At 55.1% G+C, this 15662-nt stretch overlaps 1 protein-coding gene across 2 annotated transcripts in view; it reads left to right on the forward strand.

Annotated features, from left to right (window-relative positions):
• Positions 1-835: 835 nt before the first annotated feature.
• ADORA1 (adenosine A1 receptor) overlaps positions 836-15662 on the forward strand; it is a 33194-nt gene continuing 18367 nt past the window's right edge. The window contains exons 1-2 of one of the 2 annotated variants that reach the window (XM_032591787.1): positions 836-932; positions 1801-2198. In XM_032591787.1, coding sequence (XP_032447678.1) covers positions 1858-2198 — 341 coding nt within the window. In that variant the 5' untranslated portion in view covers positions 836-932; positions 1801-1857. Of the gene's footprint in view, positions 933-1417; positions 2199-15662 lie in introns of those variants that run through there. The other variant, XM_032591786.1, reaches the window with a different exon arrangement.

Raw genomic sequence — 15662 nt, forward strand, 5'->3', positions numbered from 1 at the left:
TGGGTGATCTTGTGGAAGTCCCCTCCTTCTTTATCTATCAGGGCATTTAATTTTTCTATGAGGGGATTGGACAGGATACCTTATGGCTTAGGTGCTGTGAAGAGGGAGAAGGAGGAAAGAAAACGGGCACAGAAGGGGTGACACCGGCCAAGATAATCTTAGGAAAGTAGGTCACTCCTCTGAGCCCCAGTGCCCTCATTTGTAAAATGGACATTGCTAATAGACTAACAGGCCTTTCTGAAAGAAAGAGGAGGAAGAAATATAATGACTCAGGGTAGAGCCTGCAAAGTGATGTGCTCTGGAAGGATGTTAGTTCCTGAGACTATGCAGGGGCTGGCTTCATGGGAGAGCAGGGTTTCAGGATTGAAGGGTGGGACAGCGTGTAGAGCTTCCAGCTGACTGTTGGGGGAGGTGGGGGTGGGGTGGGGGACATCCCGGAGCCCTGCAGGTGAGAGGTTGTGCGGTGTCGGGTGCAGGGGTGCCGCCGGAGGCCAGACCAGGGCTCCGGGCATCCCACATGGAGAAGGGAACCGGTGAACACATGGAGGCTGCACCTCTGTCCACTCCCGAGACTGGATTCACACACCAGACCCTGCGAAAATCTCACATTTTCCCAGCTTTTCTCACCCAGAATCACTTCCTTTGTTTAGAGGAGGGGGTGGGGGAGGAGACGGAGGGCGAGGAGGGAGGGGCCCGCGGGTGCCGCCGCCGCCCCCGCCCCCTCCCGGTGTGCGGAGCCCGGTTGTCACTCAGCTCCCGCGCCGGGGGCGACGGAGGCGGCGGCGCCCGAGTCGAGTCCCAGCCAGCTACCGTCCCCCTGGACCTCCCAGGCTGGCCCCGGAGCGAGCGGCCGCCGAAGGCGTCGAGCTGGGAGGGCGCAGAGACACGACCGTGCAGGTAGCTAGGAGCTCTGCCAGCTTTGGTGACCTTGGGTAAGTCTGTGCCTCGGTTCGCCGCCGTGGCTTCCCAATGGGGATGCAGGAGAGTGTTGAGAGGGGCGGCTAGATGTCCCTTGGGACTGGGGTGGGCGAGGGTCCGTGGCCCGGGAGGGTCCCTGGAGCGGAACCAGGGCACTGCTGGGAGGCGGGCGCCAGCAGCGGCTTGGGTGGGTGGCGCCGGGCACGTGTGTGCGCCAGCTGGGCAAAGGCGGGGCCCGCGCCCGGGTCTGCGGCTGGGCTCGGTCCCCCAGACCCACGCCTGCCAGCCCAGTCCCAGGTGCGACACCGGGGCGCTACCTCTTTAAAAGCGCCTGGGGCTGAGCCTCCGCCGCACCATGTGATTGCTGGAAAGGCCGGGCTGGGAGAGCTGCGGCGGGAGCCCCAGGACGATGAGCCGCCGCGCGGGTCCCGGAGCCCAGCCCTGCCCGGCGCGGCCCCGCGGCTCGGCGCGCCCCCAGGTGCCCGCAACTTTGGGCACCGCCTCCGGGACCCCCTGGTGGCCAGCGGGCAGGATGGTGAGCTCCCTGCAGCCTGTTCTGTGGGCATGGGTGGGCAGAGCCAGGCAGAGGGACCCCTGTGGGGTGCGTGTGTGTGCGCCCCGGGAGCTGCCTCACACCTGATAAAGGAGCCAGTGGAGGAGTGAGCGCTGCTATTTTAAGTTGTCGAATGGACCCTCTGGGGAAGATAAGGGGAGGGGACAAAGATCAGGCAGAGAAAGGGCCAGGGTATCCCGCCAGCCTGGGCAGGCACTGGGTGTGCCAAGTGGGGCACAGCTCCAAAGGGCAGCGGGAGTTTCAGAGCTGCCTGGGCTCCCCCTGCACCTGCCGGCAGGCCTCCCCACCCCAGGCTTCCGTGACCACAGGTGCCTGCCTCGTGCCCCTTGGTGCCTGCCTGCTGATGTGCCTCGCCTGTGCCTGTCATGCCGCCCTCCATCTCGGCCTTCCAGGCCGCCTACATTGGCATCGAGGTGCTCATCGCCCTGGTCTCTGTGCCCGGGAACGTGCTGGTGATCTGGGCAGTGAAGGTGAACCAGGCGCTGCGGGATGCCACCTTCTGCTTCATCGTATCGCTGGCGGTGGCTGACGTGGCGGTGGGCGCTCTGGTCATCCCACTAGCCATCCTCATCAACATTGGGCCACGGACCTATTTCCACACCTGCCTCATGGTCGCCTGCCCTGTCCTCATCCTCACCCAGAGCTCCATCCTCGCCCTGCTGGCAATTGCCGTGGACCGCTACCTCCGCGTCAAGATCCCGCTCCGGTGAGTCCAGAGCAGCTGAAGGTACCCCCTGCGCCCCATGCTCGGTGGCTCGAGGGCCATCTAGAGAGGATAAAAGGTCGAGCGTAAGGCCCCACAAAAGCCAGATATTCCGCGGGCCGGTGTGCCCCAGCCCTCACTCTGCCTTCCCGTCCTCTGCTCTACTGAGGGAGGCCGAGCTGCCGTGGAAGCCGTGAGAGCCTGGGTTGCTGGAGGAATGTGAACCTGGCAGTGCCCACGACCCCAGAGCTGAAGCTGCGGCTGCTCTCCTGACGTGGCCAGGAATCCCAAGGCTGCCTGTGCAGCCTGGGGTGGGGGGTTTGGAGGGGCAGCCAAGACAGTCGCAGTGAGCTCAGGGTGGGAATAAACAGCTCCGCCCGTTCCGGGGAGGTGGAAGGGGCAGAACAGATTGCTGGAGTGGGGTGAGGATGGACGGAGGGGGACGTACCAGGGGCAGAGGAGTGCTGCTTCTCGAGCCAGACCCGGGCAGGCTTCCCGAAAGATCGCAATCTTCGGCTCTCCTGTTCTCTGGCATCTGTGGCCAGCTCCGCCCTCCAGGGCTGTCCTTTGAACCCAAGCAGTCTGATTACTTCTGCCCAGCTCCCACTCATGGGATCTCCGTTGCAGGCAGGAGGAGGGAGAAATTCAGGCACTTGCTTTTACTGTGCCTGTTCTGTCCCTAACCCACGTGTGTCTTTGCCAGTCACAGCAGAGGTGCTTGTGCGGTGTCCAGGCAGCACCGGGGTGGGTGGCATGACAGTGGCAGCCCTCGTGCGGGTGTCCAGTCCACGACGGGGCCTGCCAGGCCATAATCTCGTCGCCAGGCAGTGCCTGGGCCACCGAGTGCCAGCGAATGCCTGGGCGCACTGCCAGGGCTGGCCCGGCCGGGATGCTCTTGTGAGGCGGGCTCGCCCCCTCTTTGAGTCTTGTCACCAATAGGTTCCCTTTCTACCAGGGAGCTCTGGCCATCTCTGGCACCTGCCATCCCCAGAGTCACTTCCATATCTGGGACATGGGGCCTCTGGCCTCACTTGGCAGCTTGCCCGGGGAAGGCCTCGGCGCCCACGCTTCTCCTGTTTGCCTTGCATTTGTGCACATTTACCTTTTCAAAGCTTTTCTTCATGCACCACCTTTTCCTATTCCCTCCGTGATCCCCTAAGAGAGGTGGAGTAGGAGCTGGGAAAGGAGAAACTTCAGAAAGACCCAGAGGGTCTCCCCAAGCTGGTGGGGAGCACAGCCTAGATTCCGCCGCCCACCTTCCTTCCTGATTTCCCGCCCCCTCCCCCACCCCCCACCATCCCAGACTCTGCGCCTTGCTTACGGCCCTCACACTTTCCCAGGGGAGGGGGGTGAAGATGGCTGCTCGGGGCACAGGGCGAGGCACAGGAGGTAGCCCTGGAGCCCCGCAGGCACAGCCGCAGAGGGGCCTTCATGCTGCCATTAGTCCCAGGTCGTGGCCGGGCTGTGCAGAGGAAGCTGGTCGCAGCCCATTAGAGTGGGCTGGGCCTCTGAGCGGGACCATTACAACAACGTATTGCCACATTAGAAAACTCACAGATACGAAGATGTAGGAAGGCCTGCTCAAGAAATTCTGTCTGCTGAGCGGATGCCAAGGTGAACCAAAGGCCTGATCCTGCTGTGACGGAGGTCACAGGCCTGCTGAATGTGCCCTACTTGCCCTGTGGGGAGGGGGCTGGCTGTGCCGGCAGGGACTGCAGGCTCGTTCTTCCAGGAGGCAGCTGTGGTTGTTCCTTGCTCCAGCTTTCGGGAGCCAGGGGTCTTGAGGAGCCGCTGCCTTCCGAGGGCCGAGGCAGGCGTGGGCACAGAGGCTAAGAATACAAGCTGGGTTCGAATCCTTGCTATGCATTCCTAGCCGTGTGACCTCGGGAGAGTCGCTTGTTAACCTCGTGAGGCTTCAATTTCCTCATCTATAAAAGGGGATATTAATAATAGTACCTTCTTCCAAAAATGATTGGAAGAATATAATAAACCCCTATATATAAAACACTTAGTACTATGTAATGCACTCAGTATTATCTGCCAGCCATTCAGTGGTATGTTTATGTTTGTAGCTTTAGTATCATTATTCACGTATGGCTCAAAGTGGGTCTGAATGAGCAAAGCCCTCGCCCCCCACCCCACGGCGCCCTGGTGCTTTCAGACAGCAACACACACGCCCCCACACGCGTGCACATGCGCACGCGCACAAACCCCGCGTTTCCAGGCAGATTTCAAAACACCGTTAAGTTATATTTGTACATGAACTTGTACTTTTCTTCCCTGGTGGATTGTCACTGTGTCAAGGGCAGTGATCTGAGCAGCAGCAATTGCATTTTGTCCTTTTCTGCAAATTCTCCAGAATGCCTCGCCCAGTGTCTGGCACATGGAAGACACTCAGGAAATGTCGACTGAATTGGATGAGTTTTCAGAGCTCACAGGGTTGAGCCTCAGGCGGGCATTCCAGATGTCTAACCTCTAACCTTCTTGTGGGAGACTAGACCGCCCGTGCATTCTTTTTATTTTTTATTTTTTTAATGTTTATTTAATTTTGAGAGAGAGAGAGACAGACAGACAGATAGACAGAACACAAGTGGGGGAGGGGCAGAGAGAGAGAGGGAGACAGAATCCGAAGCGGGCTCCAGGCTCTGAGCTCTCAGCACAGAGCCCGAGGCAGGGCTCGAACTCACCATGACCTGAGCCTAAGTCAGACGCTTAACCAGCTGAGCCACCCAGGCACCCCATCTGCCCCCTGCATTCTGCTTCAGGGATCTGACCACGGCTGTCCCAGTAACTCAGGCAGTTCCTTAAGAGCCGCAACCCCGCAGTAGCTTGGGAGGGCCCTGCCCCATGGAGAGGAGTCTCCTCGGTTAGAGAAAGGCTGCTGTGGTCTAGCTCCTAAAGCCAGGATCCTGGAGGCTGGGCTGACGTGATGGGCCACTCCAGGCCCTTGCCCGTCACTGCCAGGTCCCCCTGCAGGAGGGACAGCATCATGCTCCCTGGGCAGTTACAGTCAGCAGGCTGCTGGGCCTGGGGGACTGTCTGTCAGCCAGAGGTCCCCATGCACTTGACTTGCTGCCCTGACAAGCCAGTCGGAGGTAGATGCCTTGGATGCTGGGGAGTAATACTGAGCAAGCGTTGATGAGACATCTGTGGGGTAGCCGGGTGACAGAGTGAGCTTGGGCCCCTCACCAAACAAAGCATGGTTTGGTCAGTCAACCACAAATTTTATTTCATTCCATTTGGCAGAAAGCCAAGAAAGAAAAGAAGGTTCACATCCCATAGTGTGGTCCAGTGACAAAAAAAAAAAAAAAAAGAAAATAAAAAAGGAAGAAAGAAAAGAAAAAAGAGATCTCAAATTGTTGATTCATCAATAACCTGTGGTCATTTACGTGTGTTTTGCATCCTATTTGCATAGCACCTCCACAGGCCTGGTAATCCACACCCCATTACCCCCTGAGCTCGTACTTCTAGGGAATCTCCAGTCTTTATCCACCACTCCCGCACCCTGAGTTTCCTTGGTGGCCCTCTGTGGCCTACTCCAGGGGGCTGGTTATGGGGAGGAGTGCCAACAGGGGGCTCCCCGGCCAAAGCCCTCTCTGTGGGAAGGAGACCTGAGCAAGGGTTACCTGTGGCCAGATAGGCTGGGGTGGGGTTGAAGGGGCGGTGGATGCTTGGGAGTCAGAAAAACTTGAGTCTGAACCTTGCTCTGTTACTTCCTAGCCCTGCATCCTTGGATGAATTATTCAAACTCTCTGAGCCCCCCCCCCCCCACCTCATGTGTTAAATGAAGGGACTAGATTTGAGGTCTCTGAGCTGCCTTTTAGCTCTAACTCTGTGGTTCTTCCTTATCACGACTCCTGAGAAGGTTGTGTTTTTTAGTTCCTAATGGGTAGGAGCTAGGCACAGTGCTATGTTTTTTTACATGCTTCATCTCATTTAATGCTCCTGGCTTCTCGCTAGGAGAGGGCATTGCTGTCCCCGCTCTGTAGACACTCCTGTAAACAGGTCTAAGGGGCAGGGAGGTTCAGTAAGTTGCCCTGACGAAGGGCAGCAGAGACAGGATTTGAATCTGGGCCTGTCTCACAGCCGTCTTTAAGCAGGGAGCCCCTGTGCCTCTTGAATCGGCCCCAGGAAACTATGGGGATTATGGAGGAGTTTCCTCAAGGCTGTCAGTGCGGTGATTTTGCTCCCCCGATCTTTGCCAATGGCCCTCGTGCTGTGCCCGTGCTGGGCGCCTCCCTCTGAGTCCTCCTCACCTTCACTCCAGTGCCGCAGCTGAGCCCCAGGCAGCCCTGCCTCTGTCCACAGCTGGAGGCCTGCCCAACTGGGCTGCTGACCCGGGGAGGCACAGCGGGGAGTGTGGGAGGCCAGCATGCTGGGGCCGGGGAGGAATCTGGTAGATGAGGACATGTTTGCTGTTAGGCATAAAGTTAGCGGGCCTGGGTCTTTCCGGACACCCAGCGTGCCTCCTGTGCGCGTACCCCAGCAGGCGACCGTCTGTGTCCCCGGAGGCCCCGAACAGTTGTTCTCTATGGTGACACTGCTTTCATGGGGGGGGGTGGGTAGGCCATCTCCAGCTCCCCTGCGGGGTGGGGTGGTCAGAGGCTGAGAGTGGCTGGGGAGAGGAGAGCTGGCAAGCCCTGAAGCCTGACTTCCTCACACTTGCTGAAGGGGAAAGAGAGGCCCGGGACCCCTGTGTGTTCAAGGTCGGTCAGCCACGAGCTCTTTTCCTCCCCTCCGATCCTGACTCTCGCCCCCAGCGTCTGATGTAAAAGGCTGGGGCAGGAGGAGCCCTTGGCAATCGCCTCTCCTGCAGGAACAGAACAGAGAACGCAGCCTCCCCAGGGTCAGTCAGCAGATCAGTGGTGGGCTTAGAGGGGGAAAGTGAAGAGAGACGTCCCTCTGAGATTAAAAAGGACATTTCTTTGTTTGACCGAGGGCCAGCCTTGAGGTGGCTTATGCTGAAGAGCGTGCTGAGTGAGGGGGGCATAGACTTCAGTTGAGAGAAATCTGGATTCGTTTCAAGGGCGAAAGAAACTTCTCCCAGCTGGCATCAGAACGGCTTCCAGGAGGCCTCTGAGTGCTTTAGGAGTAAGCTTCCCAGGTGTTCGTGCTGCTTGGAAGCAGGGGAATGGCCACGACGTCCTCCCGAGAAGCCCTCTACCAAGGGCCACGGGTGGAACCTTAGAGGCCATGTCCTGACAGTTGATACTTAATCTCCAAGCATGAAAGCCATCCATGTCTCCTGTTAAAATGTTGAGACATATAGGAGGGAGTAAAGATGATAAAGTCACCAGTAATTCTACCACCTACACGTAACTAGTGTTAACATTTTGGTGTTCCAGAGAATTTTTCCATGTGTGTCTATATATATCTGTATCTCTAAATATAGATAGATTATAAATATAACTTTTACACAGTTGACAGCATGGATGGTTTTATGCCCCATCCCATTTTGTTTACTTAATGCATTATGAGCATTTCCCCATGTCAATAAAAATGATTCTGTAAGAATTTTATGAGGGTGAAAACCGGATTGTCTTTTCGTCCATCTTTTTAGGTCTCGGCTAAAACAGCCCCACCTCCGGGTGGACTTTTCTGACCTCCTCTCCTCCTGGACCAGGCTAATTTCCTCTGTTAGGTACCTTGCACCTACTTCTTGCCCATCACTCGTGGTCCAGCTGGTTTTTCTGGGCTCGGTAAACACCGAAATGGCGCGTGTCCCCGTGCCTGGCACAGAGGAGGCAGGCTGGAAGCACTTTCTGAATAAATGAGTTTCATATTTTATTTATTCATGCTTATATTTTGGGCCATTTGGATCCTAACTACAATGATACCCACAATTCACATTGTTGGTAGGGTCAGGGCCAAGCCTAGAACCCTAGGTGAGCACAGCTTCCAGCCGTCAGGATTTTTTAATTTTTAATTTTTAAAATAATTCCCACCTCCCTTTACTCCACGTCTCCCCACTCCTCCTGCCCAATTTCATGGAAACTGCAGATCCCCAGACGTGCATCGGTTTTCCTCTGCCCATTTGCCTTTCTGGGCTCAGCAGGGCAGGACCGGCTGGGCTCCGGGCCTAGTCCTCGTTGCCTAGTCTCTATTCCCTGAGGCCTGGACATCCTGTTTCTTTGCCCCTTGGTGAGGACAGCTGTCCCCGAGTGGGAGAGGCTTGGAGGGTGGCACTTGCTAGTTGGCTCCACTTGGCAGGGTAGGCACAGAGCAGAGAGGAAGGAGGACAGATGGTTCCTTGGGCTGCGTGAATTACCCCGTCAGCCTCAGTCTCCTTAACTCAAGCCCAGAGGAGGCTGCCAACTGCTGCAGAACGAGAAAAGGCTGGTGGGTAGCCATGGGACGGGAGAGGAAGAGGAAACAGGTGGGTGAGTGGACCTTGGTGTTCATGGCCCCTTGGAAACACTGGCGTGGGGGTGGGCAGGGAGGCGGAGACAAGGGCCTTCCCTGACCGCAAAGACAAGGAGATGAGGCACCTTTTCCTGCACTGCTTTTCACCCTGGGAGTTTTATCCCCAGCGGGATTAGGGGTATAATGTTAGGGACATGGTGACTTTCATAGATCTATTTCAATTTTTTTTAATGTTGTATTTTATTCTTGAGAGAGAGAGAGTGTGTGTGTGTGAGCAGAGAGACAGAGTGTGAGTGGGAGAGGGGCAGAGAGAGAGGGAGACACAGAATCCGAAGCAGGCTCCAGGCCCTGAACCGTCAGCACAGAGCCCAATGCGGGGCTTGAACGCACGGACCGTGAGATCATGACCTGAGCCGAAGTCGGACACTTAATTGACTGAGCCTCCCAGGTGCCCCCCATAGATCTATTTCATAAACTGACTTGGAGCACCTGCCATGTCCCAGGCACTTTGCAGGGCTACCTGTAGATACAAAGATGGGTGGGCTGGGCTGGTCTCTACCTCCATCTGGGGGCTCTTAGCCACTGTTGAACTTGTGGATTCCTACAGACCAAGGTGGCTGAGGACAAACTCCCAACCTGCCTATGGTGGAAGTGGGGGTGTCAGGAGACTGGCACTTGGCACCTTAAAGTGCTTGGGTGGGGCCGCTGGACCCTTCTCTACATTCACTCTCTGCAGCCCAGGTCATGTGGCAGAGGCCCTTGAGGGATATCTTCCTGCCACCTGCCTCCAGAACTTCTCTGTCCTTTGAGAGAGTAGGGCAACTGGTTCCTTTTTCTTGTTCTCATGCAGAGCCCTGATCTATTCATTCGTTCATTCATTCATTCATTCATCCATTCAACACTTATTGAGTGCCTCCTATGTGCCAGGTATTGTTATAGATATTCTGGATGCAGGATACGTTCATTAACAAAACAAAGATCCCCCTGGAGTCTGCATTCTAATGGGTTGGAGGACAGATGCTAAGTAATGAACACAGTGCCTAATATGCAGAGCGTTAGAAGGTAGAATGTGCCAATGGGGGAAGGAAAAGAGCAGTCTAAGTGGGATTAGGGATGCCAGGGTGGGGGTGGAGAGAGAGGGTTGCAGTTTTAAATGGGGCAAAACCTTAGAGGTGAGGGACTTATGCTGTGCAGATATTGGGAGAACATTTCACACGGAGGAGATACTTGGAGCAAAGGTCCTAGGGAAGGAATGTACCTGACGTATTTGGGGACTGGCAAGGAGGTCTGTGCAGCGGGGGTGGAGTGATAAAGCTGGAGAGTGGTCAGAGATAGGGCTGGAAAGATGATAAGCTACTGGCTTAGAGGCTGCTGGAAGGACATGGACTTTTATTCTGAGGGAAATGGGGAGCCACTGCAGGGTTTAGAGCAAAGAAGCAACATGGTTTGATTTAGGTTTTAAAGGTTCACTCTGCTGCTGTATTGAGACTGCACTGTAGGGGCGGGCAGGGGACTAGTTAGGAGGTAACCACATGAGAGCAGAGGTAGGTACCCTGAATCAGAATGATGCAGAGATGACAGTGAGAAGTGGTTGATTCTGGATGCGCATGTTCAAAGTTTATTTTTTATTAAGGTAAAATGTTTATATAGTGAGGTGCATATGTCTTAAGCATACAGCTCAATACGTTTTTGCATGTTGATATACCTATGTGACCACCACTCTGATCAGTATTTGGAACATTTTCAGCACCCCAGAAGGTTCCCTTGTGTCCCTCCCATGCCCTCTGAAAGGTCACCACTATTCTGACCTTTATCCCCATGGACTGATTTTCCCTGTTCTTGAACTTTTATAAAGGGAAATCACATAGTGATTTGTGTCTGGCTTCTGAAGCTTAAAATTACGTCTGAGAGTCATCCCTATTATTGAGTGAAACAGTAGAATTTTTTTGTGGGTTGGCTGGTTTTTGTTTCTGGTTTTTTTTTTTTTTTTTCTCATTGCTAGAATTCCACTGTATGAATGTACGGTGACTTGTTAAAATTCTGGATGTATTTTGAAGAAAGGGCCAATGAATTTGCTTATGGATTGGGTGTGGGATATGAGAGAAACAAGAGTCCAGCATGACCCAAGCTTTAGTCCGAAGCCACTGGAAAGATGGAGTTGGCATTATCTAAGGCGGGAAAGGCTGTGGGCGGTCCAGGTTTTGTGAGCAATAGAGTTCAGATTTAGACACCTTGAGTCTGGACTGTTGAGCGGGTGGTTGGATGGATATGTAAGGTTGGGGTTCGGGAGAAAGGTCTGGACTGGGGATATAAATGTGAGAGCCGTTGGCACGTGGATGGTGTGTAAATCCCCAAGGGGCCGCCGTGAGGTCTCCAAGAGCGGAAGAACAGATAAAGAAGAGACGAGAACTGAGGACCAAGCACCTAGAGGCTGGGGAGAAGAGAAGGCTCAGATGTAGGAGGAAAACTCAGAGCCTCCAGCGCCCTGGGTGTGGTGTCCCAGAAGCAAAGCTTAGAAAGTATGTCAAGGAGAAGTGAGGGATTGGCTGTTTCAGATGCTGCCGGTGGATCGAGTGATGTGAGGACTGAGAGTTACTGTTGGATTTAGCGAGCACAATGTCAGCGGAGGGGTGGGAGCAGAAAGCTTGACTGGAGAAAGCTCAAGAGAGAAGAGGAAGGAATTGAAGGCAGTCGGCGTAGATTACTCTTTTGGAGAATTTTGTTACAAAAGGATCAAAGTAATGGGGCAGAAGCTTTCAGGCGAAGCGGGAACCAGGCGTTTTGTTTTGTGTTGTTTTCTAAGATTGGAGGGGGACCTGGGCACACCCGCCTGCCCCTATCTCACGATCCAGGAGAGAGTGCAAAACGGGCGTTGGAGCCAAGGAGAGAATTTCTGGAGTGCAGGCTTCGTTTCGGCAGCCCGGGTGGGGACAGACACTGGGGGGCTGGCTTCGAGGCGCTTGGAGATGGCCTATCAGGCAGGAAGGCAGGGCGTGCGGGCGCGGATGCTGCCAGGTGAAGTTCTCTTCTAGTGTTTCAGCTTTCTCGGTGAAGTGGGAAGCAAGGTCATCAGCTGAAAGGGAGGATGTGGGAGGAGGCAGCGGAGAGAGTAGCAAGCGGGAAACAATTCTCTGGAACTGGGGGAGGGAGTAGACTCGAGACTCTAGTCTAGACTAGACTCTCTATACTCGACTCTAGCATAATTGGAGGCAGCATTCAGGGCCCACCCGAAGTTCACGGTGATGAATTTGAAGCGAGACTCTGGCGCCGTGGCCTTGTGCTTATCACAGGCCGCGTTCAGCAGCACTGGCTCAGGCATGGAGCGGATGGAGAGTCCCTTCCTTCATTTAGAAGTGCCAGACTTTGGACCAGACGTTAGGTGTCTTAATCGTGGTCAAGAAGTTGGCCCTGGTCCCCGGAGCTTAGGAACTGGTGTAGGGAGAGAGCTAGTCCACAGATAAACAAGCGGGTGGCTACAATGATAACTTCAGGGGAATTCAAGGAAGGAAGCCCTCTTTCTCCTCTCTGTGGCTGGCTCTGGCTTCTCCAAACCCTGAGTGTGTCCAAAGAGACCCACAGGTGTTCGAGGACTTAGGTGGGGGCCTTGTAGCCCTTGTGGTTCCTGGGCAAGGGTTTGGATTTTATTCTGAGTGCGCTATGAAGCCTCTGAGTGCTTTAAGCAGGGAATGACGTCATCTAAATTACATTTTTAAAAGGCCAGAATTAGCCAATGAAATATTAGGAAATCAAATCCGGTGATAGGTAAAAAGGATAATATATCATAACCAAATAGGATTTATTCCATGTGTGCGAGGGGGGTTTAACACCGAAAGAACTCAATCAGGGTATTCGCCACATTGACGGAAAAAGGTCACCCTGCCTGCTGTGTGGAGGATGGGCCGGAGGGGGCAAGAGAAGACTATAGGAGGTCATGGCTCTGGGGGGAGGGCGGGGGTGGGCGGGGGTGGGCAGGGAGTCCAGGAGGCAGTGGAGATGGAGAGAACTGGAAAGATTTAGGGTATGTGAGAGTTAGAACCCACTGGTGATGGATTAGGTGTGCAAAATGGGAGAAGGGGTCAAATATGAGTCCCAGGTTTATGGTTGAAGCCATTGGGTAAATGGCGATACTGGGTCCATAGAGAAGGAAGAAACCGGGGGGGGGGGGGGTGGGGGTGGGGGGTGGGGACGAGATTCAGCGGAGGTGATATGATAACGGGTCCTCTGGTGGCCTTCTCTCTCACTCATTCCCCAGCTTCCTGTCCTTTCATGTGGCCCAGCAGGTGGGCCCCTTCTTGCCTCACACAGCCTTGAGGAAGGAGCCCCTGGAATACCCAGCAAGCTTCCTGGGTGCCTCCAGCTTCTCACCTCACTTCTTGGGAGGCTATTGGCTTTCTTAGGCTGGAACCATAGCAATAAGGCTGTATGTCTTTGGGCCCCCTGAAGCTGCCAGAAGGAGACAGCAGACTTGGGGGTTCTTCCTTGCTGCCAGGCTCCATTCAGAATGAGACACAGTGGCTTCTGGGATCGCTAAGGCCCCCAAGTGTCTGTCTGTCCTCAGGCTCCCTTGGGTGCCACTGTCCCTGGAGTCTCTGTGTGCCTCCAGAGCCTCATGTCCCCCCCCTCCTCACCCCCCCGCATTGCTGGAACCCACCAGACCTAGCACCATGGATTGTGCTGGTCCCCTGCAGGGTGGTTGTAACCTCCCCCTACCCCCCCACAACAGGCTCCTCTGACGGCCACTGTAGGGCACTGAGTGGTGCAGTTTCAGCTACGGCAGCAAAGAGGATGGTAGTCACTAAGCAGTTATCAAGTATCAGCTCTGGCACTCCACCCCCCCCCCCCCCCCCCCCCCCCCCCCCCCCGCAATGATGGGCAGAGCGGGTGGGATGGGGGAGCCCCATCTGGGTCTTTCTTCCTGGACTGCTCGGAGAAGCACGGTCGGTCCTTCCCCGAAGAAAGCGGCCACGGTGCAGCCTGATCTCGGAGGCCACTGGTTTCCGATTCTCCCCTCTCCACCCTAAGGGCCCAGACTACCGCGTGGCAAGTACTGGTTCTCAGTTCTTTTTTTTTCTGTCCCGGCGGAACCAGGAGCTCTGATACGTACCCGCCCAGCTGGAACGGGATCTCACCAGGCAATGAACCTCTCGTGGGGGCACAAGAGGGGAAGGTCTGTTGGACAAAAGCCCCTCTACCCTAGATATTTGTAACGATCCCCTTTTCGGAGAGGCTTCTCTCTTCCCCTGCTTTAACGGAGCTACGTCAGTGGAACAAAGGGTAAAAGCAGTCTCCCCAGGCAGACGGTTCAGCACTTAGAGCTGTGCCATTTTGGAGTGCTTACTTAACCTTTCTGAGCTTCCATTTCCTCCTCTGCACAAGAGGCTGCTTAATACTTCCTTCTAAAGGTTGTTAGGAGGCCTAGTGATGAGATATGTTAAGAGACTGGCACACAGTAGGCACTCAGGAAGTGGGGGCTGTTACTATCGTCAAATAATCCTAACTCATTTTTCATTTACCGCTTGATGTTATGTGGCCCCTGGGGTCCCACCGGGCTCAGATCTGTGTCAAATGGGTTGTGTGCCCTGTGAGGGCAGGGTGTAGATCTCTCCATCTGTCTTGCTCGTTGTATCCCAGTACCTAACACGTGTCTGGCTGGCACCTAGTAGGTGGCCGAGTCAGTGTCTGTTGGGGGAAGGAATGAGAGAATGCTGTCACGGAGGAAGGAAGGCTTAGGGGGGGCAGATGGAGTGGCCACCTGGGGAAGAAGTCGATTGGGTCTTTTGTATTCACTCACAGAGGTACTGGAGCATGAAGGGTTATTTCATTAAAACATTCCCAAGAGATCAGAGGGTGGGGGGCTGGGAGGCAGAGCGGAGAAAGGTCTCACCTGGGCTTACCAAGCAAGCTGGGGAGAGAATCCTGGTCTCTGGACCCCAGCTTGGCTCCCTCTGGTCTCCACGCTCCTGTTTCTATGAGGGGAGCGGATGTGAGCAGCCCCTCCCAAGCCCTCCTTGTCCTTCTGAGGGGCCGGCGTCTGAGAGAGCTGAAGCAAGGGCTCCCCTGGGGGCCGCTGGCTCTGTAAATGCTCCCGGGGGAGGAAAACATTCAGCGTGTTTGGGGACTCAGCAGACACACCTGCCAAGGTGGCTCGTCCCCTGCAGAGTAAACACAACCCTCCCCAACCCCCACATCATGGGCCTCCTGGGGCTGCCTTGATGACAGTGGCCCCGCGAGGGCTGGGGAGAGACACAGACACCATTCAGAGTGGCTATGTCCGGCCCCAGGGACTGACAGTCTGGGAGTGAGCCAGGGAGCCAGCTAGGGGTGTGAAGGAAGGCATGACGCCTCTGCCACCACCACCTGTAATCACGACAGGAGGCCACTGTGGCTTCAGGCTCTTAGTGGGGTATGTGTATTCATATATGCACACCAGGGTTTGTGTGTGCACGTGTGTGCGTGTGTGTGTGTGTGTGTAGGGGGTTGTAGCTTTTTATTTTTATCTTTACAAATAAAAAAAAAATAATATCCTGGGCTTCCAAACCTTTCATTCAACCCTGTTTGCTCCCCCCTGCCCCCCCCCCCACCCCAGCTCACACTCTCTGAGGCCCAGACAAGAGTCCCAGCCAAGGCTCTTTCCTGTTTGTGCTCCCCAAGGCCCTCATGCCCCGCCCACCACCATGAATCCTCCCTGACAAAGGAACACAGTTTGTGCGGTCAAGTCAACTAGTGTTTTCTGACGACACAGGTCCTGTCCTCAGGGGCACAGACCTATAGTCTGGGGGGTGAGACACGGTTTACCAGTGGCCACTCAGCAAGAAGCCTGAGTAGGCCTGGCCTGCACCCAGGCACACAGAGCCAAGGTCACTCCCCCGAGCCTGGGATGCTCAGCCCCACCCCTCCCTGTACCTGTGCTTAAAACTCACTTTCCCTGGCTCCGGGCCAGTTACTTCTTAACCTGTGCGTCCTTGGAGTCTTAACATCTAAGACCATATCTTAGACACGCACCCATACACCCCGGGAAGCTGTTTTCTTTTCTCCTCTTGTCTAATTCCTCCTCATTCTTTAATACTCAGCTCAGATGAGACCTCCTCCAGGAAGCCCTCCTTG

Source organism: Lynx canadensis, chromosome F1 (assembly GCF_007474595.2).
Source record: "Lynx canadensis isolate LIC74 chromosome F1, mLynCan4.pri.v2, whole genome shotgun sequence".
Taxonomy (NCBI): domain Eukaryota; kingdom Metazoa; phylum Chordata; class Mammalia; order Carnivora; family Felidae; genus Lynx; species Lynx canadensis.